At 62.3% G+C, this 21,919-nt stretch overlaps 2 protein-coding genes across 2 annotated transcripts; one reads left to right on the top strand and one right to left on the bottom strand.

The window, feature by feature from the left end:
- Nucleotides 1–1,688: 1,688 nt before the first annotated feature.
- Nucleotides 1,689–6,179, top strand: IL12RB1 (interleukin 12 receptor subunit beta 1; the record flags this gene model as incomplete). Its single annotated transcript, XM_084276154.1, has 15 exons — nucleotides 1,689–1,734; nucleotides 2,107–2,221; nucleotides 2,358–2,527; nucleotides 2,600–2,751; nucleotides 3,223–3,259; nucleotides 3,409–3,519; nucleotides 3,603–3,685; nucleotides 3,774–3,990; nucleotides 4,083–4,256; nucleotides 4,347–4,448; nucleotides 4,553–4,699; nucleotides 4,779–4,922; nucleotides 5,065–5,161; nucleotides 5,247–5,328; nucleotides 5,420–6,179. The coding sequence occupies 15 exons, from the start codon at nucleotides 1,689–1,691 to the stop codon at nucleotides 5,855–5,857; spliced, it is 2,115 nt and encodes a 704-aa protein (XP_084132280.1). The 3' UTR covers nucleotides 5,858–6,179.
- An 8,586-nt stretch (nucleotides 6,180–14,765) lies between these two features.
- Nucleotides 14,766–19,383, bottom strand: ARRDC2 (arrestin domain containing 2). Its single transcript, XM_084276263.1, has 8 exons — nucleotides 19,088–19,383; nucleotides 18,217–18,283; nucleotides 17,910–18,057; nucleotides 17,481–17,583; nucleotides 16,937–17,193; nucleotides 16,498–16,657; nucleotides 16,156–16,307; nucleotides 14,766–16,065 (listed from the first exon to the last, which is right to left on the bottom strand). The coding sequence occupies exons 1-8, from the start codon at nucleotides 19,365–19,367 to the stop codon at nucleotides 16,012–16,014; spliced, it is 1,221 nt and encodes a 406-aa protein (XP_084132389.1). The 5' UTR covers nucleotides 19,368–19,383; the 3' UTR covers nucleotides 14,766–16,011.
- Between the last annotated feature and the right edge of the window lie 2,536 nt (nucleotides 19,384–21,919).

The following is a 21,919-nucleotide window of genomic DNA, read 5'->3' on the forward strand; positions in this document are numbered from 1 at the left end:
CATGGCACAGCATGTCATAGCATGGCAAAGCATAGCATGGCACACCATGACATGGTATGACATGCCACAGCACAGCATGGGCTGGGACATCACAGCATGGCACAGCATGTTATAACATGGCACAGCATAGCATGGCATGGCATGACATGGTATGACATGGCACAGCACAGCATGGGCTGGGATGGCATGGCACAGCATGTCATAGCATGGCATAGCATGACATGGCACCGCACAGCATGGCATGGCTTAGCATGACATGGCACAGCATGGCATGGCACAGCTCATCATAGCATGGCATGCCATGGCACAGCATGGCATGGCCTGGGGCTGGCACAGCATGGCATGGCACGGCACAACATGTCATAACATGGCATGCCACAGCACAGCACAGCACGGCACAGGGCTGGACTAGCATGGCAGAGCATGGCAAGGCACAGGATGGCCCTGTGCTGGCCTGGCACAGCACAGGGTACACAGTCTGCCTGGCTCCATCCAGCCCAGCATGGCACAGCCTGGGGCTGACACAGCAGGGTACAGGCTGGGAACAGCCCCCCAGCTCGGTGTGATCCGTCCCGCAGCCAGCACAGCCCGGCACTCCCCATACGGTCCTGTGCAGCCCAGTGCTGCCCAGCCCAGTGTGGCACAGCCCGGCACGGCCCAGTTTGGCGTGGTACAGCACGGCCCAGCCTGGTGTGGCCATGGCACAGCATGACCTGACCCACTTTAGCGTGGCCTGGCACAGCCTGGCTGGGTACAGCACAGCCCTGCTCTGTGGCACGGCACAGTTTGGCACGGCACCCCCGGCTGGGAGGGCAAAGGGGGCACACAGCGAGGCGGGAGGGTGGGAGGTGCCAGGGTCCCTCTGTGCCCAGAGCCCGGCCGTGCCCATGGCAGCAGGACCAGAGGTCCCCAGCCCAGGGATGCTCCCGCTGCCCTCCAGCCCCGAGCGAAGGCCGCACAAGGCGACACTTTCAGTGGGAACAAGGGGACTCTGTGCACGGCCCTCGGTGCCACCCGGCTCCGCCGTCCCGAGGTCACCCACCCCGTCACGCGGCTGCCGGCGTCCCGGTGACACCACGCTCTCCTGCCTCACTGGGGCTTTGTTCACCGCTGCCCAGGGGGACGGTCACAGGAGTGCGGTTTTGGGGACGCTCACACTGCTGGAGACCCCAACAACCCCAAATCCCTTGCAGCAGCCTGAGCTTTGCCCGGCGATGGGTGGAGGAGCCAAACCGAGTCCCCAAAACTTACCGAAAACAACAAAACAAAAGTCAACCCAAACCCCAAACCCTCAAAACCCCCAGGCAGCATCTTTCGCTTACCTTGCACTTCTCCCCGGGGCGCCGGGGCACGCGGCACGGCCAGAGCACGCGGCACAAGCGGGACAGGCTGTGCCTGCGTCCCGGCAGCCCTGCTGCCAGAAAAGGGGGATATTTGGGTTGCTTTCTCTTTTGCTTTTGGTAAGAGTGAGGCATATGCGCCCACAGGTCGCACCCTGCCCTGCCTGGGAGCGGCCACCCTTTGGCAAGCTTTCGGCACAGGAGGAAATGCCGGTTGTGGGGAGCTGCACTCAGCGCCACGGCGGCTGCTGCCGAGTCGGGGGGGGACCCATGCTGGGTGCTGGGGGACCGGGAAGCTGGGGAAGGCAGCGGAGCCCCGGATTCGTGGTGGGCCACCCTAGGAGGCTGATGCTGGGGTGGCTGGTGGCGGCGCTGGCGGCGCTGGCGCGGGGCGGTAAGTGCTCCTGCGGTGCCGGGAGATGAGAGATAACTTGAGAAGACTTTCAATGAACGATTGGGGGTGATAAGGGCTGGGGAGCTGCGATGGAGACGCTCGCTCGAAACCGCGGAGAGAGAGCGAAGCTGGGTGAATCCCCACCGGCGGTTGGTAGGGGCTGGGGGTGGGCAGAACCGGCCAGCACCCCATCCCCAGGGAGGGGGGAACCCGTGGGTTTTTGGGTGAGAATCACCCCCATCCGGCTGCTCTGCTCCCCGGGGTGTAGCAGCGCCCTGACCTGGCACAGGTATCCCGCTGCTCCGTGCCAGCCCTGCCCGACCTGCCAGGGTTTGGGGTGGGGAGTCCCCAGCTGCTGCCCTCTCCCCACAGGCACCCCCCCAGCCCCAGGTTTGGAGTGCTGGAAGCAGTGTGGGTCCCGCTGGTTCCTCTGCTCCTGGCCACCCCACGGCCCCACCGGCAACACCTCCTACCTCCTGACGCTCTGGTGAGTTGGGTGCCACGTCTCAGGGAGCCCATGGGATGCGCTGGGACACATGGGGGTCCCTCCACACCCCCAGCCCCCCCAGACAGCAAGCACTGCCCCCATGGGGATCCAACCTTGTCCCCCTTTCCCTCCCCAGTTTCACGGTGCCCACGGTGTGCCGGCAGTTCCAGGCGGGCACGAGGACAACATACACCCTGAAGCACCTTCAGGTTTACGTCCTCACCAACACCACAGCCTGGGTGGAGGCGCGCTGGGGGGACCAAGTCCACAGGACCCCCAACCTCACCCTCTACCTCGACAAAGCTGGTAAGTGCCTGCGGGGCCGGGCTGGGTGCTGGCGGCGGCACCGATAACCGTGACACCACCTGGTCTTGACAGTGAAGCCAGACCCACCCCCCAGCGATGTGCCCTTCAAGAAGGCTGGTGGCCACCTGCAGCTGTGGGTGCCAGTGCCCCCGTGTCACCGTGAGAGCCAGGCGCTGCGGTGGGAGGCTCGCTTCCGCACCGCGGGTGACGGCGGCTGGACACAGGTAAAAGCCGGCCGGTAGCACCGCGGTGCCCCAGGCAGCCTGGGGACACCACCAGTCCCCTGAAACCAATCCCCATCCCGCTGTGTTGCTGCGTTCCCAGCTCTGCTGGTCCCCCCGCCCCGGCCGTGGGATCGGGCTGCGGCTCATCGGGATTACACAGGCAAACCCTGGATTAGACTAATGATGGTGATGGATGAAATCCGGCCGCTTGTCCCCAGTGAACCCACTTCTCTCCCCACCCCCTGCAGCTGGGGAACCCTCCAACCCCTCACAGCTGCTTCCAGGAGCTCCCAGGGCTGATGCTGTGGGACCCCAGCTGAGGGGACCCTCTTGGCCACCCTGCCCCCCATCTATGTGTTCACATTCCTGGATGCTGGGGGTGTGCAAGACAACAGGGTAGCATTGCTTTCGTGTCCCAGTGACATACTGGTTTCACTGGGTGGGTGGTTCCACCCCCATCTCTCTCTCCAGGTGACGTGCAAGGTGGCAATGGAGAAGGATAACCCAGGTTGGTGTGACCCGTGGGGGGCGAGGGCCTCCCGGGGGTGCTCCCAGGCAGGGGAGCTCTGCCCCACTGCCCCTAGCACCCCACAATGACCAAAAGCTGGTGGGGTGTGTGTGTGTCACCCCCCACCTGACCCTGCCACCCCACTCCAGTCACCTGTGTCCTGGGGGACAACGGCGCCTTCGAGGTCCAGCTCCGGTACAAACCTCCCCACTGGAGCAGCTACTGGAGCAACTGGAGCAGCACCATCTTCGTTCCTGAGGGTGAGGAAGAGGAGAGGAGGCAGGTGGGATCCCGGTGGCTCCCAAAAATACCCCTACCCCAGCCAGGCTCATTCCTCCCACAGAAATCCTGGCAAGTCCAGTGCTGAGCTACCAACTGGGAACGCTGGGGACAGACGGGCAGCGAGTGCTGAGCCTGGGCTGGCAGGTACAGCAGCATCCCTGGGCACCCTCCAGGCATCCCCCTACCACATCACCCCCCCTTGAGCCACCCCCTCTCCCTCCTCCCCCCTCAGCCAGCCCCCAAGGAGCAGGGGCAGGTCACCATCACGCTGCGTGCCCGCATGCTGGCGTGCCGCTGCGCCGAGGAGGACACAGTGGTGGTGGGGACAGAGGTGACAGCACACAACCTCACCCTCTCCGGGGCAGAGTATGATGTCTCACTGACAGCAGCCAACGCTGCCGGGATGGGGCCGGCGTGGCAGCTCCATGTGCCAGCAGAGGAGCGGGCAGGTACCAGCCCCGCGGACGCACCGCGCTCCCCAGGAACCTCGAGGGAGTCCCTGGTCCCAGCCCCATCCCTCACACCCCCTGTTCCACCCCAGATCTCAGCTTCAAGGATGTCAGCGTGGCCGGCGGCACCGTGACGGCGCGGTGGGAAGCGCCCAGTCCCGGCTTCCTCTACTGCTTCGAGCAGCAGCAGCTGCTGCCAGGAGCCCTGAACCGCAGCGTCTGCATCCAGCGGGACTTTCCTGCCAGGAGCATCCATGTGGAGAGAGGCAAGGGAGTGCCCAGAGCCCCCCCCCCCCCCCCCCCCGACCCGTCCCCCCAACCTCAGGCTTGTCCTTTAACCAGGATTCTCACTGCAGGAGCGCTGGAAACGCCGGCGTGTTACCGCCTGGCCGTGCACGGCTGGGCCCCGGCACAGGGCTGGTCCACCTTCGCCCTGCGGCACCACTACGCTGGCAACGGTACAGCTGGGGGACAGGCACCTGCTTTAACTGCTGAATATGAGGGGTGGGGGGGGGGGTCTCAACCCCCTCCCCTCCCATGTTTTCTTCTGGCACCCATGCAGCCTCGCTGGGGGTGCCCATCCGCATCAACGCCAGCGCCGGGGATGCCACCGTCACCCTCCAGTGGAGCCCGTCTCCCCGTGCTGCCTGTCCCGGGGTGCTGGCCAAGTACCTCATCTGCCTTGCAGCCGAGGGGGAGAGCGTCACCTGTGAGTGGGGACCCCCCCCTGAACCCCACAGGGCATGAGGAGGGTGCTGCTGGCCTCACACCCCCCTATGTTTGCCCAGATGCCGAAGCGGACGCCGCGGCGTCGCACCACACCCTCTGGAACCTGCGGCCCAGCACCGCGTACAGGGTGGGCGTTCGGGAGGTGACAGCAGAGAACCAGGGGACCTGCAGCACTTGGTGGCACTTCCAGACCAAGGCAATGGGTAATGGATGCAGACCCCATCCCCTCCCCTATCCCCATGGGGTGCTCTCCATGGGGTACTGGTGATGTCCCGAAACGGTTCCCGGTGTCCCCTGCGGCGTGCTGGGGATAGAGGTGCCACCACCCAACCTGCCCATCCCCAGGTCCACAGGAGCCGGTGCGGAACTCCCACCTGAAGTACCTGGCCATCTCACTCAGCGTCCCTGCAGCAGCTGTCATCTACCACCTGAGCAAAAGGAGGTGACAGTGGCACCCCTCAACCCCTCCCTGCCCCAGCCACCTCTCACCTTACCCCCCCCCCCCATCACCAATCCTCCCTCCCCAGGGCTTGCCGCCTCCTCTTCCCACCCCTGCCCAAGCCGGTGGGCAGCAAAGCCATCCAGTTCTCAGCTGGTGAAATGAGCCAGGTGAGATGCCAGGAGCAGGAGGGGGCAGATCCTGCACCCCAGCGGGCACCCGGGCATGGGACATCCCACTCCAACCACATCCCACCCCCAGGGCCAGCCCTGGCCAGGCTTTGTGGAGCCCTTGGAGAGGTTCAGCCCGGCCGAGCTGCTGCTGACAGAGCTGGGTCCTGGCAAGGAGATCAGTGAGACCAGCACGCAGCCCAGCACGCTGCTCCCCGAGCCCGCAGCTGAAGAACTGCCAGGCCCCGAGAAAGAGCTGCCGGTCACCTACCGCAGGCAGGAGGTGCTGAGCCCGCTGGGATCTCTGCCGCCTGGCAGTGAGGATGAGGAGGAGGAGGAGGAAGAGGAAGGCAGGCAGGGGCTGTGCCAGACGCCCGTCCCCATCGCCCTGCACCTCTTTGACAAACCCATCATCATCAGGGATGAGGAAGGATGGGACCCATCACTGGAGACATCGGTGCCACAGCCGGTGCCAGGCTGGGGTAGCGGATGGCAGGAGCAGGATGAGAAGGGTCCTGTGGGATGCTGAGCACCCACCCCCCCATGGGTTCACCCTTGGTCCAGCACTTCCAGGGATTTTCTGGTTTCCAGGACACAGGAGGCAGCGCCTTGAGGAGCAGCGCTGCACGGGGCCGGGATCCCAGGCACTTCCAGCCGCCATCGGGGACGATAAGGAGGGAGAGTGGAGGCAGGATCCAGCCGGGGCTGAGGGTCCATCCTTGGCTGGATCATCCCAGACAGCTGCCCCCCTGCCACAGCTGGGCCCACCGCTGCTGCAGCTGGGATCAGCATCGCCGCAGCAGGACGGGGTCACAAACCCCACTGGCTACTCACAACAACAAAAATAACAATAAAACAGCACCAAAAATACAGCAAAGCCCCCAAATGAACAATGCAATTAACCCCCCAAGGAAAGGGGAGCACGAAGCAGCAGGGCTGAGCCCTTCCCCTTGCCCACCCAGCACAGATTCCCAGGAGGATTTGGAGTCAGAGCCACCCACGATGCTGCGGGGGATGCAGCGGGACAGGGGGCTGAATGGGGGAGCCCCCAGCACCCCTGGCGTGGGGCCCCGCTGCCGCCTCGGGCCTTATCTGGGGCAGAAGGGGAGATGGAGGCAAAGCAGGAGTGTGGTTTGTGGCTGCGCCTGCCTCACGCGGGGGCCAGAGGCCTCGGCAGTTCCTTGCTGAGAGTGCAAAAACCCCGGGGAGGAAATAAAGCCCCAGCTCAGCGGCACGGGGGAGGCCGGGAAAGGCAGCGCCAGCGCAGCCACCGCGGCTCTGCCGCAGCTGCCGGCCTGCGGCTCAGCCTCCTCCTCGGCCCCTTCGCTGCTGCTTTGAGCCCCAGACCTGGTTTTTGCAAAGGATTTCACCAAAGAAGATAAAACTACCCTCATGGTACCAGCACACAGGGAGCGGAAACCACACCGGAGACGAGGCACCGGGGAGCGTGGCCAGGGCGGCACGTGGCTGCGTTTCGGCACGTCCCCACCTCCGCCAGCCATGGCGAGGGGAGGGGGGGGGGGATTTATGGCTTTTCCCATCTCTCTGGGGATGGGGATGGCTGCAACGGGGGTGTTCCAATGGCTGGGAACGCGGGGATCCCCCTCCCCACACCCACCAGTGTCCGGTGCTGCACGCCCAGCACGTCTCAGCCACCAGCAAAGCCACGAGGTGGCACCAGCCCCGCGTCCCCATGGGGCGTCCCCAGGGTGCTTCCCCACCTCCCAGCAGAGAGAATCCGTCTTTCTCTCCCCACAGACCCCCACGCTGCCAGCAGCTTCCCAGCTGCAAACTAGGGGGGGGGTTTCATCTGGCAGGGACCATGATGGCACAAAGCCCAAGTTTCACCCCCTTGCTCCCCAGTATCCCCCATTGCTCCCCAGCACCCCCCACTGCTCCCCAGCACCCTCCATCCCCGGGATCTCCTGGATGCTGGTGACCCAGCATTGCCCCCCAACCCTGGAAAAACTGCTGAGAAACTCAAACTTAGGGTTTTTGGGGGGGATTTGGGCAGTGCCAGGCTGCCCAGCAGCGCACCAGGCCAGCCACGTGCGGAGGAAGTATCCCGTTACCGGCACGCTCGGGTTGCAGCCCCGGGCCCTGTTTACCACCCGGTTTTGGGGACCCGAGCAGGGAAGGAAGCGGTGCTGGGGTCACGGCTCAGCACGGCTGGGCGGCAGCGGTAAACACATTGCCCGGCTCGGGGCCAAGCGCCGCCAGCGGTTAATCATTGCTGGGCACGGAACGAGTTCATGCCGGGACAGCTGGGCCCAACCGTGGCATTAAAAACACCCCGGGGGACAGGGACACACACACACACACACAGAAGACCACCCCCTCCTCCATCGCCCCCACAGGGTCACCCTCTGGGGACTGATCCCACCCCGATGCCTTTGGGGCTAGCCCCATCCCCACCGACAGCCCCACAAATCCTTTCCCACACGTGTCCCGAGCTGGTCAGTGCTCAGCTGGGAAGACGGAGCTGGGCAGAGCCCACAGGCAACATGCCGGGCAAAACTAATTAAGCTGGCCTCGCCAATTAGTGTGAGTGAGCAGCTTGGGACTTTCTAATGAGTTTAAATTTCACAGGGCTCGTTTCTGAATGAGTCTCTGGGAGCTGCTCCCAGCCCAGTGACCCGGGGACAACTGCGGGGCCAGCTCTGGCAGCCAGGAATTGACCTTCCCCACGCCTCCATCCAGCTGGGAGCCCACGGAGGAGCCTGGACACCTTGTGAGAGCTGCCACCATCCCAGCCTGAGAACGGGCAACTCCTTACACTGAACAGAGAACTCCTCCTAGGACAGCTCAGGCATAAACAGCCCCCCCCCACCCTGGCCTCAGGGTCTTCCCAGGCGAGTAGAGCACCCACCCACCCACCCATACCCCAACACCTTTACAGGCAGCTAATTCCATCCCTTTTATTTTTAGAGCAGGACATCTGATTACGCCCCGCGGCGCCTTTTTATATTGCCCGATACGCCGACTATTTCTGTCCTGCTGTTTACGCCCGCGGGTGCCAGCGCTGCCCCCGTGCCTGGGGTCAAGGTGCTGTTTTCCGAGGGGAGCACAGAGCATCCCTGCCCTAAAGAGGGAAAAAAAACCCTCCCCTTATTCCCTCCCCATTCCCACAGGGTCCAGGCGACACATCCCCAAAAGCCAATGGCACTGGTGACACATGTGAGGGGTTTTACCCGGAAAATTCAGTGCTGCATCCTGGGAATGCGCTCGGAGCAGCCAGCTGGAGCTGTGGGAGGATGCTCAGAGCCAGGGATTTGCTCCCAGCTCAGCCGTCACAGCCTTAACACAGCCCAAGGGGGTTGTTACAGCCCCCACACATCAGCCCTTGGGAGGCCCAAGGTCCCTCCCTGCGGGTCCCAGCTGGGATTCTGCTCCCAGTTCGGGAGGTTCAACCTGTTTCCCAGCCCCAGGGAAGCACAGGGAGCATCAGCCTGGTTTTAGCAACTGGGAAAGGCGCAGCCCCCCCCTACCCCGGCTCATCCCTCCATCCCTCTCCAAACCCCTTCCCCACACCCCTTCTCCCACCCCAAGCCGCAGCCCACAGAAGAGTGGCTGCCAGCCATGGTAGGGAGGAGGAGGAGGAGGAAGAGCAGGAGGATTTGCTGGGCAAAGAGCCACCGCTGCCACCTACACAATGCCACCTGCTCCCGGGGGATTACATGACCATCCAGGAGCTGCTCTGCCTTAATCTCTAAGCAAACAAGCTGATCCCTAGGCTGCTTAATTAATTAATTATTAAAAATCTATTCTCCAAGCAGAATTCACAGGCTGCATCTCACCCAGAAAGCTCATCTGCCCCCACCCCAGCACGGCAGAACCTCCACAGCCGGGATGCTCCACAGATCCTTGGGGTTAGGAAACCTCCACAGGCAGGGACTGGGGCTTCTCCCTCCTGAGACAAGCTTTTGGGGTTTGCTCCCCCCTCAAAAAAAGAAATAATCACAGAAAACCCCAAGCATCAGTGGTAGAGACATCCCGTGCAGCGGGGAGGGGGCTGCAGGGATGGCGGCGGGACAGACGGACACAGCTGGACAGCCAGCCAGCCACCAGCTGCAGCTGGGCTGAGCTTGTTTTCTCTGGAGTCACGGGTATTTCAGCACGGGTGTTTCGCAACCCACAGTGTCTCAACAATAACAACAACAACTGGAGCTTTACTTCACGAGCAGGGCCTGCGGCGGCCCAGCGCCCCCGGCTCCGTCCTGCTCGCGTCAGGCCGAGTTCACCCAGCGCGACGGCTTCACCAGGCCAGGCCGCGCTTCCGCACTGGGAAGTATGGGAACGGCTTCAGGAGCAATAGACCCTGGGGCTGGAGAGCCGAGCCAAGGGCCTGGGAAGAGCCAAGCTGAGGGCTTGGGGAAGAGCTGAATTGAGGGCCTGAGGAAGAGCCCCGAGCTGAGGGCCCGAGGAGCCATTTCCCCCCTCTCAGAAGGGCTCTGGGATGCACTGGGTGCTCCAGTCACCTCAAAACCCCCCTAGGATGCTGCATGCCCCAGCATGGGAGCTGGGAGAAGTGGTTATGAACCATCCTCTCCCTCTGCCATGCAAGAAACACGCAGGGAAAGGCAGGGAATGTTTTCTTCCTGCAGCATTAATGCTTCGGGGCAGCCGCCATGGGCTCAGCCCCTGGCACAGCTGAAGCTCTCCAGGCTCTGGCAGCAGGCTGGAGCAGCAGGGACACACCTATGGGATGGTTTTGAGGGGGTTTCCCCAACCAAACTCTTACAGCAACGACAGAAAAAAAAGAGAGAAAGGCACAAAGGAAGGGCAGAGGGAGCTGGGCAGGATGCTTCCCTGGCTACGGGGTGACCAGGAAGGAGAGGACATGGTACCCTCATTGGCACACATGGGATGGGACAGGCATGAGGTTTGCCTCATAAACATATCTGGAAAGCTAGGCAGGAGATGGATCAACCCATTGCCCTCCCCCCCCCCTCAAATTCCCCCTTTTTCAGAGCAACCCCCCCATCCACACACACAGGGAAAGGGCCCATCTCACAGCAAGCAGCCAGCAAAGCAATAAAAACAGGACCCAGAGCAATCTCCACCCGCCCCAGACCAGCTCCCCGGGGTGTTTACCAGCTCTTTGCAAGTTGATTGACTCTCCCTCATTCACCCCCCCATCCCAAACTGCTGGGAAAGCAGAGCAAACCAGCTCCAGAGCCCCCAGAACCACTCAGAGATGCCACAACCACTTCCAACCAGCCCCAACCCCCCCCAGCTATCCCTACCTCCACTGCTGCACTGGGATATGCTAACACAGAGCCACCCAGCAGGAAAATCCCCCTCCCCACCCCCAATAAACCCTGGCTTTTAAAAATAATTGGGTGCAGGCTTGCTAACGAGGTCAGTGAGCGGGGAGGGGGGTTAATTGCAGGCTCCTGGCCGTGCGTGGGCATCACTGCCAGCTGGCTCAGACCCTCCTCCCCCTAGCTGGGCTCGGCCCCAGGGTTTTTAATTGAAATCAGCTCAAAAATCACTGCTTCTGGCAGGGTGGGGGGAGGAAGAAGGAGGTTGAGTCTGTTTTGGGGTGCTTTGTTTCTGGGGAGCAGGTGGGGGATGGAGCTGAGGGGATGGGGCAACGGGGTGATGGCCCCCCAACCCTTCCTTGTCTTCCCACTGGAGATGGCCACACGCCCACTGGCACACAGAGCAGCCCCTGATGATGCCAAACATGCTGCATGAGTGAGTTTTTAGCCATGGGGAGATGCAGCAGTCAGGGTGTGGGATGCCACAACACTGTGACACCCCCCCCCCAACCCCCCCCAGTTGGTGCCCCCACACCGGGGGGGAGGCGGTTTCCATGCGCTTCATGAAGCCACATCCAGGAGTGCTGACAAACCCAGCTGGTGGCGTGGGGAGTGGCACTGGGGACAAAGTCCAGTCATGCCCCAACCCTGTGATAAGGCACGGCCGTGTCACCCCCCCAGACCCCAGCCCGTGCTGGTTTGGGAGCCGGGCTGCATCCCCATCCCCGCTGGGTGCCTGTTTGTGTGCCAACACGTCACGTGCCGCCGTCGGGTGACTCGGGGACGGGGGTGGGGGGATGATTTATTTATTTTAGTGTTGTTAGGGTTGGGATTTATGTTTTTTTTTCCTTGTTTTTAACAAAGCCAAAATATTTGTGTCCCTGCAGGGACAGCTCCCGGTTGCTGAGACCCAGACACGGTGCTGGGGGACACCCAACTTGGTGGGGAGGGCCCCTGCTGGCACCTGGCTCCAGCCCCCCCCCCCGCTCGGTCCCTGCTGTTTATCCATAGACATGTTTGTGCTCAGCGCCCGGCCCCTTCCTCGCTCCCAAACAACTGGATAAGAGTCAAAATAGTTGTGAAAAATTTCCATTGCTGGAGGGAGGGAGCGGTGACGGGGCCGGAGAGCCCCATAGTGAGGGACCCCCCCCAACCTGTGGCCCAAAAAACAAGGGGCTGGGGTCCATATGGTGACTGAGGTGGTGGTTTGCTCCCGGCAGCCCCATGGCCAACTGGTGGCACCCACTGCTGTCAGGGCTTGTGGGGTGTTGGGGTTTGTGGGGTGTCTTGGTGAGCACCATGGTGATCTCTGGGGATGGGACACACAGCACAGGCAATGCGCCCCTCCAGCTACTGCAGAGAGAAGAAGGGTTTGGGCATCACCCAACCCTGGGTTCTTCACCCTGAGGGGCTCCGTGCCGGCACCGGCTCCTGGGAAAAGCTGCGATTCCTGTTGGGCCGGCGGGGAAAACCCCGGCACGGGGATGCGGGGACTTTGCCTGCGGTTTGCGTGGGTGGGAGAAGCTCTGGCAAACAGGGAGCTGAGTCAGCGGGCAGAGAACGGCCGCAGTGCCGCCCGGGCATGTCGGCTGCGTGGCTGCTTCCCGGTGCTCTGGCGCTGCCATGGGAAGGGCAAGCCCAGAGACGGTACTGGTGCTGAGCTGAGCAATGCCAGAGCAAGGCCTGGTGCTGCTGGGGTGCTCAGGGACTCTCAAGGCACAGTGCTGCTGGGGTGCTTGGGGAGCTGCTGGTGTGGCACAGGCCCCGCAGCCTGGGGATGAGCAGGGCTTTGTGCTCCTGGCAGCACCAACCCGCTGCTCTGCGGGGTGTGAGCCCGGCTTTGGCTGAGTTTGAGCAGCACATCAATCCTGTCCCTGGTGAGTGGCATCAGCATCCAGCTAAAATCCAGATTTTCCATTGCCACTGATCCCCCCAACCCAGGCAAACCTAGCCCTTGGTGCCCACCCCCCCCCACCTTGGTGGGTTTTGGGGTGAGCTGCACCCCGCAGGGCTCAGCCCAGCTGGGATGGGGGAAGGCAGAGCTTGTTTTGGGAGCTGGATGGGTGCCCGGGCTGGGAGGCAGCAGCCGCGCAGCTAATCCCGGGCCCTCGCGAGGCTGCGGCTGGTGCCGGCACATTCTGTCCCTGCCAGCGCCAGCATGGCCGCGAGCTTCGCGTGTCACCCTCCCTGCGGCACAGCCGCGACGGCCCCTGGCGCTGACCCTCCACCGGGGAACAACAGGCACCAGAGAGGCCACAGCTGCTGTGCCAGGACCGAGCATCCTTTGGGGAACGGGAGAGCTGGGAGCAAGGAGCAGCCCCCACGCCCCATGCTGCAGGGAGGGGCTGTGGCAGGGGTGTCCCAGCACCCCGGGGCAGAGGGGTGCTGCATTTTTGGGACTGAAAGGCAAAGAGGGAAGAGAGAGGAGCCGAGCAGGGGGGGAAGGAATGGGGGGTGCAGCATTTCCATGCCTCTTGGAGGAGCTGACTTAGCCGGGTGGTCTGGGAAGCATTTTCCGACGCGCAGGGCCAAGAGCTATAAATAATCCCAGCACTGTAATTGCGTAACGAGCCTCATCTCCAGCACTGGGGCTCCGTGCTGCAGCCGGCATCCCCGCACATAGCATGGGGCTGCTGGGCTGGCCAACCCCCAGGCACCCCCCACATGCCCCAACACCCCCCCACCCCGATGTCGATCCACTGGAGAGAGGTCGGGGCTGGTCAGTGAGGACTTTGGAGCTGGGGAAGATAAACAGAAAGCCAGAGGGAGCGCTGGCAGCATGGCCAGCGACTGGGGAAGTGCTGCTGGGGGGGTGCTCTGCAGTCACCCCTGCTCTGAATATCCAGGCGGGGTATTTTTAGCACCTCTGGGCTTCAGGAGCGCGGCCCTTTGCTGGCAAGGGCCCTAGCCGGGCCGTGCCCCCGCCTCGCCGCGCTACTGCCCGGCTTTACGAGAAAAACCTGGAGGCATTTGCAGGAATTCCTGCTGGAAAAGATCCCTCCCAGCCCTGGCCCAGGAGCCATGCCCACCAGTGTTGGGTTTCCTGGCGTGGCATGGCCTGTCCCCGCCGTTGTCGCCGTCACGGCGTGACGTGCTTTCCCAGAAGGGTGCAGGGGGACGGTCAGGGCGCTCCGTGGCTCTCCACCCCCTCCGGCCCTGGGAATAAGTATCCCCTTGTGCAGCCGGGGCAGATGATCGGGGTCTGACTGGCAGCCCCCGGCTGTCTCTGCAGCTCGACCTTTGCCAGCGTAGAATGGCTCCCTTGTGCCGTGCCGCGGTGCAGCAGAGGATGGTCGCACGTTGGGCCCGGGGGCTGATCACAGGGTTTCTTTCTTCGGGAGGCATCTTGAGCTAGAGAGGGGGTTGCAACATGGCATCTTGCACCCTTTGATGTCACCAAAACACCCCAGCAGGGCTGAGCCCCGGGGCCACACAGCACCAACCGCCGCTGCCGTGCGCGGCAGATCCAGGCACGTATCTCCCCACACGAGGACGCACACGGATCCACGGTGCAGCCGGTTAATCCTCTTCCCAGGAAGATGCTGGGCTGCCAAATAGAAACCAGATTGGAACGTGGGTTGCGTGAGCAGCGGGCTGGCGCAGGGATGAGGTAGCTGGCTAGGCCGCAGCTGAGCACCCGGCCCATGGCAGGAACACGTGCTCAGCTGCAGCTCAGCAAACACCCAAATAAACCCCCACCCCGCCCCCAACCAAACAAGGGGGGAAATAACACTCCCATGGGGGTATTTTCTGACACCCCAGTGTGTGGAAGCTGTAGCTAACCCTGACACAAGGCCTGGGTCGCACGTTCCCAGCTTTGCTGTGCTCAGGAGAGAGGTGGAGCGTGGAAATGCTGTCAAACCCCAAACCTCAGCCCAAGGGCACAGGGGGAGGGGTCCCCCTGCCCTCCCTGCAGCCACTGTTCCCAGCTGTCACATTGCTCCAGGAGAACAGTCAAGCATAAGTGTCCTGGCTGCTCTAGGAATGTCAGATGTGCCAGGTCACCACCAGGCTCTGGGGATGGAGGAGAGTGTGTCTGTCCTCCCACAGCCCCAAGATGGGTACCAACCATGGGATGATGCTCCCACACCGACCCCCCAACATCCACGTGAGCTACACCACTCTGGCCGTGGGGAGCAGAAAGAGCAACAAAAAGCAGGGGGAACACCTGAGTTTAAAGAATTTATTATTTAAAACAAGAACTCCCCAACAAAGAGTCGTACAAAAGAACAGTGAGAGACAAAAGTGGTCATTACAAAAGTGTTCAGAGATACAAAAAGTGAAGCACCTGAGCAATCCTCGGCGAGCAGAGTGCGGCCCCGGCGCAGGGCCAAGGCACACCTGGCTTTGGTTGTGTGCAGGGCAGCGAGAGCCCCATGGGCAGGATTGTCTCGGTGAGGGAATGCAAAAGGTCCTCTGCACCTAAACGCTGCTCAGGTCAGGCCAGAGTCTCTGGCACATGTGCTCAAGCGGCTGTGGCACCCGGTTCCCAGGCCAGGGAGTCCTCACCACACCAGGGCCACTGATCCCAGCGATGGGCAGAGGATTGAGGCTGTCCTGAGCGGGACTCCACATCTCCCATCTGCATTCATGGCTGTGCCCAGGCTCAGGCTGGGCTTCCTCCTCTTTTCCTTGGCCACGTGGGAGCTGTCAACAGCCCCGTGGTGGGACAGTACTGCAGGCTGGGGGGTGGCTTCAGCCCTATCACAGGGGAGGCATCGGCACGCTGGGCAAGTTCGGTGTTGACACATAGGAACCAGCTTTCCTGTTCTTGGTAAACAGCACCAAAACGCTGCCCTAGATGATAAATTCACCCTCCAGGTCCTCTGCACGGCTATGAGCCATGGGAGCCTTGGCAGATTCCATAGCCTAGCTCAAGCTCTTCCCCCCGAAGGCATCACTGGGCTCGTGGCAAAGATTATTGACAGTGGACAGTCTCTGCTTCATCTGGCCAGAAAATGGGCTTTTACTTCCTTCAGGAGCTGCTGTCCTGGTGAGCGACTGTGGGAGAAGGGCAGCACCTGCATTGCCCAAACCCAGGCACAACTGAAGGATCCTCTTGGCAATACCTCTGAGCTCCCATTTTCCATGGCAGGAGTCACCAGAGCACGGCTGCTGCAGGCCAGGAGGGAGCAAACATCCTCCCTTTGAACCCCAAAACACCAGGACTGTCATTAACCCTCCGGCATCCTGCCCAACCGCACGCGGAGCCGCTCCGCGGTGGAGCTTCACGTGTCCTCCTACCACGCACCAGGCCACACCACCACGCGTGGGGACGGTCCCAGGAGGAGGTGAGGGCAGTGAGCAGAGCCAGGGGCTTGGCTGCTGCTTCCCCATTTCCACACCATCGTGCTGTGAGGGTGCAAGTTCCTATCCTGAGGGATCGGCAACGCTGTCGCCCGCATCCGATGCGCTCCTCTCAGCAGGTCATGCAGCGCGGGCGGATGGTGCCTGAAGGGGGATTCGGATCGATCTGCAAAGCCAAGTTTAGAGTCAGGAATTCCAGCTGGACACATCCCAGCCACCACCCAGCAGCTATCCCAGCCCAGGGGGGGGTTGTTACCTCCGAATACAGCGGAGGTGGCCGGAAGCGGAACTCCTGGATGTAGGCGAAGAAGGGACCTTCCAGGACACCGCCGAGCTCGCTGCGGCACGGCGGAGCCAGGCTCTGCTCAGCCTCTGGGCTGGACACAACTGTGGAGTATTCAGGGGGAGCTGAAGGGAGAAGAGAACCATCAGGGAATGGGAAAACCCTCTCCAAAAGGGCTGAAAAATCCAGTATGTCCCTAAACCTCCCCTGTTCCTGAGGAGGGAACTCAGGAGATGCAGCACCACAACCAGGTAATTAAGTACCCTGGGGGGTCTGCAGCACCCAGACAGTTCCCAGGGAAGGGGAGACGCTCACCCTCAGGCTGCTCCGGGATGGTGCTCAGCCAGTCCAGGTTGACGCTGTACTGGCTGCTGACACTGGACGTGCGGCTCCCGAAGGGATGCAGTGGGATGGTGCCGATGACAAGTGGCAGCTCAAGGAGCAGCTTGGACGTCCCAGGAATGTCCACACAAACCTTCAGGGAGATAGCAGGGAAGCTGTTGGTACATTCCCAGTCTGGGGGAGCAGATTCCTCCCTGCAGCACTAGGTCAAGCTGGCTGAGAGGGAATTCTTGCAGCAGGAAATGCAAAAGCTCCTACATGAGCATGGGGGGAGCGCAGGGGCAGCTGCACTGGGGGAACCCAAGACCCAAAATCTCCACCCCAGCCAAAAGCAGGCAAGAGGACCCCAGCTCTAGGGAGAAGGGGGATGCTCAGGCTGAGCTCCTGCAGTGCTCCCTGTGAGGTCCCTCACCTTCAGGGAGTATTCCACTTGGATGATGCGGCACTGGAGGATGGATGGACCCACGGGTGGGATCTTCAGTGCCCGCCCGTGCCACACTTCCCGCTTCCCTGCCGCGATGGGATCGCCAACGATGCTGGTCACCACCGACTTCTTCTGCTTCTTGGTGCCACGAGCAATGAAGGTCTGGGTCTGGATGATGGCTGCCTTGGGCACCACCGCTCGGCTGGTGCAGTTGTCGATCTCAGCAAAGATAGGAATGACCTCACCTACCAAAACAGATGCACATGTTGGAGGAGGGGAGCCAGAGCCAGGTCCTGACCCAAGGAATTCCTGCATAGGATCACCCAGGGTCGGTCACGCTCTCTGACACTGCAGGCACAAGGTTTCACCCCAGAGGAACCTGTCCCAAGGAGGCTGCCCACATCAGGCACACACACTGAAGCTCTCCGAAGGATTTTGTGCCATAAGTCAAGAGCCCAGCCCGCAGTGAGCCCCAATCCCCTCCTGCTGGGGTCTACCCCAAAACCTCAAGGGCACCAGCACCTCATCTCACCTGGGGTGTAGCCTTTGCGGTCAATCTTGGCGGTCACAGACACCTGGCCGCGGTTGCAGTACCAGGCACGAGCAAGTTTCTCCTTCGCACCAGCCTGGGGAGCCTGGAGACAGGGAAACCTTTAAGCTCTTCAGGAAGAAGGGATAAACTCAAAGCAAGCACCATCCCACACCGAGAGCCTGCCCCAGAACATCAGCAGCTTCTGAGGGAGCTGAGGCAAGATGCTGTTGCAACGCACTGATGTCTCAAATAACTAAGAGACACTAGTGGCATCTGCCCAGCCCAGGTAGGACTTGGGGGGCACAAGTTATGGGGGAGAAAATATTCCCTCAGGAGGTCAGGCTAGTGTTTTAATGCTGGAGGGGAGGCAGACACCTTCCTGGGAAGTTTGGGATGCTGCTGCCCTGAGGAGGAGCAGGGGGAGCTCACCAGCAGCGCAGGTGTGTTGATGTCGATGGGTTCGATCACAGTGAACTCCTTCTTCACCTTCTTCACCGTGGCCCAGGGTCTGTGCAGCTTGGCTTTCACCCAGTAGCGCACGCTGCCGTGCTTTCCCTCGAAGGAGGTAGCCAGCGTCCTGTGGGGTGAGCAGGGAGCCCTTTAGAAGGGTTTGGCTGGAACAATCTCATCCCCAAGATGCTCCCATACCCCCCCTCCCCCAGGACACAGTAACACACCAAACCACTCCTCTCCCTCCCCCTTTGCACCAGGCAATGAAAAATAAACATCAACTTACTCCGGGAGCTGGAAGGTGAAGGGGAACTCGTGCCTTCCTGCCTGCAGGACGGTGACTTCACCATTGTCTGTGGGCAGAACAGATTTCAGACAGTTATCTCCCCCCGCAGAACTTCCTCCCTGGGTGAATCAGTGGCAGAGACGTACAGGACAGGGCGAGGGAACAGGGCAATGACACAGGGAGGCTTCTGCCCGGGTTAAACTGCAGCAGCGCTGTCAGGGCTGCAACATGAGAGCCGGGCATGTCCCACACTGCTGGGCACTGTCTGCCCTCCACATGCCTCCAGGCACGCACAACCTGGGGCGCCTCCTTGGAGAGCCAGGCAGGCTCTGCTTCTCCCCACAGCCACCCAAAACTACAGCTCCAAGCCTGGAGATGCCCCATCAAGCCAGGAAAGGTGGCTGGCCAAGCCCCCCTCCTTGCCCCCCACATCTTCATGGGTCTGCATCCCACCCTGCCTCTGAGCACGGGACAGGCAGCTGGGGCTGGGGGGGAGCTTTGGGGGGGTCACCCAGCCCAAACCCTCTGCTCCAAGCAAGGTCCTGACCCACCACAGCAGCTCCCCATCGCTGCTGCTCTGCCAGGGAGCACCACAGAAGGGGGGACCCTATGGGGCAGGTCCCTAACCAGGGTGTCCTGCAGAGCACCCCGGAGTGCACTCAGCATTCCAGGTGCCTAGGAGGGGGGCATCCACACCCCCAGCCCACAGCACCCTAAAGTACCCCCACACTCAAGGCTGCGGCTGCTGGGGTGTCCCGCACCCCACAGCTGCCTGCCCCGGGCTGCCCCCCGCACCCGTTACATCCACCCCCGGGGGCTCCAGTGCCCCCACGCCCCCGCTTTCGGGTGGGTCTGGGGGCGGGTCCCCTACCTGGGGGTGCCAGCAGCGTGTCGCGGTGGCAGAGAAACTCCACCTGGTCGCTGTAGCTCTGCGTGTAGGCGGTGCTGGAGCCGGCGCTGCGGGACTCGGTCCAGTGAACGCGGGCAGCGCCCATCGCCCGCAGCCTCAGGGCGCCGAGCCGCGCCGCCGCCGCCAGCTCCAGCACCACGCGGCCCGACACCGCCTGCCCGGGGCTGAAGGCGGCCGGGGCATCATCCCCCTCCGCCCCCTCCAGCACGATCACAAAGCGTTTGAGCCGATCGAAGATCATGGCGAGCTCCGGCCCGTGGCGCAGCCCGGTCCCCGGGCCCGGCCCCCGCCGCCTTTAAGTGCCCGGCGCGCCCGGGGGCGGCCCCGGCGGGGCGGGACGGGGCGGGGCGGGACGGGGCGGCCCTGCCGGGCCTTGCAAAACAAGGCAGGGAGCATGTGCGGGCCGCTCCCCCCCGCCCGCCTCCCGGCTCCGCGGGGGCGTGGGGAGGGGGGGCGGATCGGGGGTGAGTGTGTCCCATCCATCCCTGCGTGTGCCATCCTTGTATGTCACATCCATCCCTGTGTCCCATCCATCCCTGCATGTCCCATCCCTGTGTCCCATCCCTGTATGTCACATCCATCCCTGTGTCCCATAGCTGTCCCCCCCATCCATCCCTGTGTCCCATCCCTGCATGTCACATCCATCCCTGTGTCCCATCCCTGTGTGTCCCATCCATCCCTGCGTGTCACATCCATCCCTGTGTCCCATCCCTGCGTGTCCCATCCATCCCTGTGTGTCCTATCCCTGCATGTCCCATCCCTGCATGTCACATCCATCCCTGTGTCCCCCATCCATCCCTGCGTGTCCCATCCCTGCATGTCCCATCCCTGCATGTCCCATCCCTGCATGTCCCATCCATCCCTGTGTCCCATCCCTGTGCCCAATCCCTGCGTGGCTCCTCAGTTTCTCTAGCTGCCCCCCTGACTCCCCATTTCCCCCCTCCCAGCGCTGGGTGTCCATGGCAGCCCATGGGAACGTGTCCTGGAGTGGGATGGTTCATGGCACCGAGCAGCACCAGCCCTGCAGGGCCCATGCAGGAGATGCACTCATGAGATTCATGGCCTGTGTCAGCTGTGGGGTCGCTCAGTACCCCCCAGACCCCTCATCCAGCTCCCACCCTGCATCCCATCCCACCTATATCCTTAAGCAGCACCAGCCACACCCCGTGCTCCCCGGGAGGGACTCCTCAGCTGCCCCTTTTGGTTTCAGTTCCCGCGCCCGAGGGCTGTGCCGCAGGCAGACCCAGGTCCTTCCCTTCCCCAGCGCCGTTCCCAGGGGTGGGAACAGGCTGCAACTGGATCTGGGCTCCTCGTGCAGGGCGGCCGGGCCAACTGGCGGCGAAGGGGAAACTGGTCTGGGACATGGCTCTGCTTATTTCTAAGAAACAGAGAACTGGCTCTGGTTCAGCTTGTGCAATCCCAGCGTGAGCAATCCGTCCTCCCAGAGCTTTTTAACCAGGGCAGCGCTGGGTTGCTCAGCCCAGGGTTTGCGTGGCGCCTCTCCGAAACCCAGGGCAGGCACGGCACAGGGGCACAGGGACTTGCTCTGTCAGCAGCATCCACAGCTGTGGGTGCTCAGCTGGGGTGAGAGTGTGGAAAAAACAAGGTGTTGGTGATTCATCACCATCAGCAGCACCCTGAGATGTTGTAATAGGGAGGAGAAAGGGGTCTATGCACCCCCCTCCCTCCCTAAAGGGTTAAAGCTGCTTTAGAAACTTCCCCTTTAATCAGGAGTGTCCTGTTTGCAGAGCACCAGAGCTCTGGCATGGGTGGGGGATGTGGGGGGAACCAAAAAAGGGCATAAAACCCCATTACCCAGCATTTGGCTGCCAGAGCTTTGAGGGGTTTCGAGTGGCTCCCAGCTGTGCCAGGCAGGACCTGCTGTGCGGAGCTGGGGTGACCTCAGCCACCGAAAATGAGCCGGGCTGAAGCCTTTGCAGAGCTTTATCCATCCCCAGAGCCTAACAGGAGGTGCCTGTCTTCCCCCCACAAGGGTTTTAGTTTAGTTTTGTTTATGTGCATGGCCATTTGCTGCCATGGGCAGAGATGAATCACAGCAGGGAAGGGAGAAGGGAAGGGGGAAGGCACATCGCAGCACCAGCCAGGGGGTGCCACCAGCCCTGGGACGGTGCCCAGTGCCCCTGCTGCAAAGCCTGGTGACATTAGAGGTTGGGGGGGGGGGGGTCTTGAGGGGGACTGGAGCCTCATCCGGGCCCCAGCAGCTCCATCCTGCACCCAGCATGTTCCTCCTCTGGCCTTGCAGCCCTGCCCGTGACTCAGCCTTCGCCCACGGGATGGGGATCGCTGCCATCCTCCCTCCCCGTGTCAGGCACACGAGGTGCCCCAGCTACCCCTCGCTGCCTCCCCGTGGGGTGCAAAGCCCCTCTCTGACCTCCCTGGGACCCCAGACGGTCTCTCCTCTCTCCTGGCATCGCCAGGAGCAGGCGCCGGAGGACCACAACTAAGGATGTTCCATCCAAGAAGGCTCCCGGGTGTCCAAACCCAAGGAAAACCCAGGCCGGGCTGGGTGCCGAACGCATCTCCGACTCTTCAGCCCCACCTAGAGTCTGGCTTTGAACCCTTCCCAGCAGGAACTGACACCCTGCCCGGCTCAGGGGGGACCTCATCCCTCACCCACTCCCGGTGAGCCACACAAGGGTCCCCAACAGCCAAAGAGGGGGGGTAAAAAGTCGAGTCTGCATCTCTCCCCTGCCCCACCACGGGGACAAGCCGGGGCAGCGTGGAGCCTTGCACAAGCACCCTGAGTTGAGGAGTGAGCTCCATCCCTGCCAG

The sequence above is a fragment of the Gallinula chloropus genome, assembly GCF_964237585.1.
Source record: "Gallinula chloropus genome assembly, chromosome: 28".
NCBI lineage: Eukaryota > Metazoa > Chordata > Aves > Gruiformes > Rallidae > Gallinula > Gallinula chloropus.